General features: G+C 47.1%; 1 protein-coding gene across 1 annotated transcript; it reads left to right on the forward strand.

The window, feature by feature from the left end:
• The first annotated feature begins 900 nt into the window (after nucleotides 1-900).
• On the forward strand, nucleotides 901-1812 carry LOC122689516 (N-alpha-acetyltransferase 10-like). The gene is given in 2 exon segments (XM_043896020.1): nucleotides 901-1592; nucleotides 1595-1812. Coding segments are annotated over 2 exon segments (705 nt in total). The 5' UTR covers nucleotides 901-1021; the 3' UTR covers nucleotides 1729-1812.
• The last annotated feature ends 438 nt before the right edge of the window (nucleotides 1813-2250 follow it).

The following is a 2250-nucleotide window of genomic DNA, read 5'->3' on the forward strand; positions in this document are numbered from 1 at the left end:
CATGGCAACCCACTCCAATATTCTTGCCTGGAGAATCTCATTGACAGAAGAGCCTGATGGGCTACAGTCCATAGGGTTGCAAAGAGTCAGACATGACTGAAATGACTTAGCATGCCACATGCACAACTCTTTTGTTATGAAAGACCCTAGCCTTCTAAGATGAGGACAGTTTCAGTTCCTCCAATGAACAGCCTGGAAGAGTCAAATACCCTCCTCTCCTAATCAATTCAAAGATGAGAGAAAAAAGGTGAGGCTAGAAACTATCAAATTATAATTTTCAATAAGGTAAAAACATAGCTAACATCCCTATAATGAATAAGCAAGTTTTAAAGATTTATTTAACTCACAAATGAGGGAGCCAGCAGTATGGTATAGGTATTCCAAAGAAGAATACCAAAACTTAAGCATTTATAGTCTCTGAAAGAAAGAATGCTGAAATAAGATCTCCAAGTTAGAGACAAAATGATAAATATCTGATGGTGCAGTAAGACCATAGTACTTTTCTACTAGTTAGAAATCATTTCTATCCTTAGTTGACAAAAATCTTTTTCAGTTTATCAATTTTTGTACAAGTTAGCATTCAATTTTATAAAAGCCTGGGTATAATCAAGCAAAACATAAGTCAAAGCTGCCTACATTATCTGCCCTGTAGGTAGGCTTATAAAAACTGTTCTAGAATGGCATTGAAAGGGCGCACTGTAAATCTTTCTGGGTTCCACATTTGGGAACTTTTTTTTTTTTGTTAACAAAAGTAGATTCAATTGTGGAATACCTTTTAATATAACAGCAACCATCACCTGGCTAATATTTACTGCTAGCTCCTTTCCAGGTTCTCCATGGGTCACATTACATATCTTCACATCATTTCCTCCTCACTGCAAAGCTAAGGGATGGGCCCCCGTGATCCGGGACCTAGCTCCAGCCCTAGCCGTGGCCTGGCAGCCCCGGTGTCGCTCCGGAGCGTGGCGGCAGCTGACTGCGCGTTCACGACCCGCTGGGAGCCGCGAGCCTCGCCGCCGTTATGAACATCCGCAATGCGAGGCCAGAGGACCTGATGAACATGCAACACTGCAACCTCCTGTGCCTGCCTGAGAATTACCAGATGAAATACTATTTCTACCATGGCCTCTCCTGGCCCCAGCTCTCGTACATCGCCGAGGACGAGAATGGGAAGATCGTGGGGTACGTCCTGGCCAAAATGAAAGAAGACCCAGACGATGTGCCCCATGGACATATCACCTCGCTGGCTGTGAAGCGTTCCCACTGGCGTCTTGGTCTGGCTCAAAAGCTGATGGACCAGGCCTCCCGAGCCATGATCGAGAACTTCAATGCCAAATATGTCTCCCTGCAAGTCCGGAAGAGTAACCGGGCAGCTCTGCACCTCTATTCCAACACGCTCAACTTTCAGATCAGCGAAGTGGAGCCCAAATACTACGCTGACGGGGAAGATGCATACGCCATGAAGCGGGACCTTACCCAGATGGCCGATGAGCTGAGGCGGCACCTGGAGCTGAAGGAGAAGGGCAGGCATGTGGTGCTGGGCTCCATCGAGAACAAGGTGGAAGGCAAGGGCAACTCGCTTCCGAGCTCAGGGAGGCCTGTCGTGAGGAAAAGGGCCTGGTTGCGGAGGACAGCGGTGGTGACAGCAAGGACCTCAGCGAGGTCAGCGAGACCACAGAGAGCACCGACGTCAAGGACAGCTCAGAGGCCTCTGACTCGGCTTCCTAGAGCCCGCACCTGCTCCCCTCCCTGTCCTGGCCTGCCCATCCCATCCTCACCGCAAGAGGTTTCACAATAAACTTCACCCAGTGGACAAAAAAAAAAAAAAAAAAAAAGCTAAGGGATGGCTGGCTAGTGATTAATTCCAGTTTAGGATGAGAAAATTAAGTAAAATAAGTAGTTTTTCCAGATAAAATAAGTAGTTTCTTCAAGGTCATGTATCCAGTAAAAGGTGTGGACATAATTTGAGTTTGTGGGTTCTCACTCTAAAAGGCTACACATCTCACAAAAAGGGTTTATTTATTTATTTTATTATTTATTTTTGGCCGCACAGGCTCTTCGTTGCTGTGTGCAGGCCTTCTCTAGTTGTCGAGAGTGGGAGCTACTTTCTAGATGCAGTGCATGGGCTTCTCATTGCAGGGGCTTCTCTTCTTGCGGAGCACAGGCTCTAGGGCGTGCGTGGGCTTCAGTAGTTGTGGCTCCCAGGCGCTAGGGCACAGGTTCAGCAGCTGTGGCACACGGGCTTAGTTG

The sequence above is a fragment of the Cervus elaphus genome, chromosome X (assembly GCF_910594005.1).
Source record: "Cervus elaphus chromosome X, mCerEla1.1, whole genome shotgun sequence".
NCBI lineage: Eukaryota > Metazoa > Chordata > Mammalia > Artiodactyla > Cervidae > Cervus > Cervus elaphus.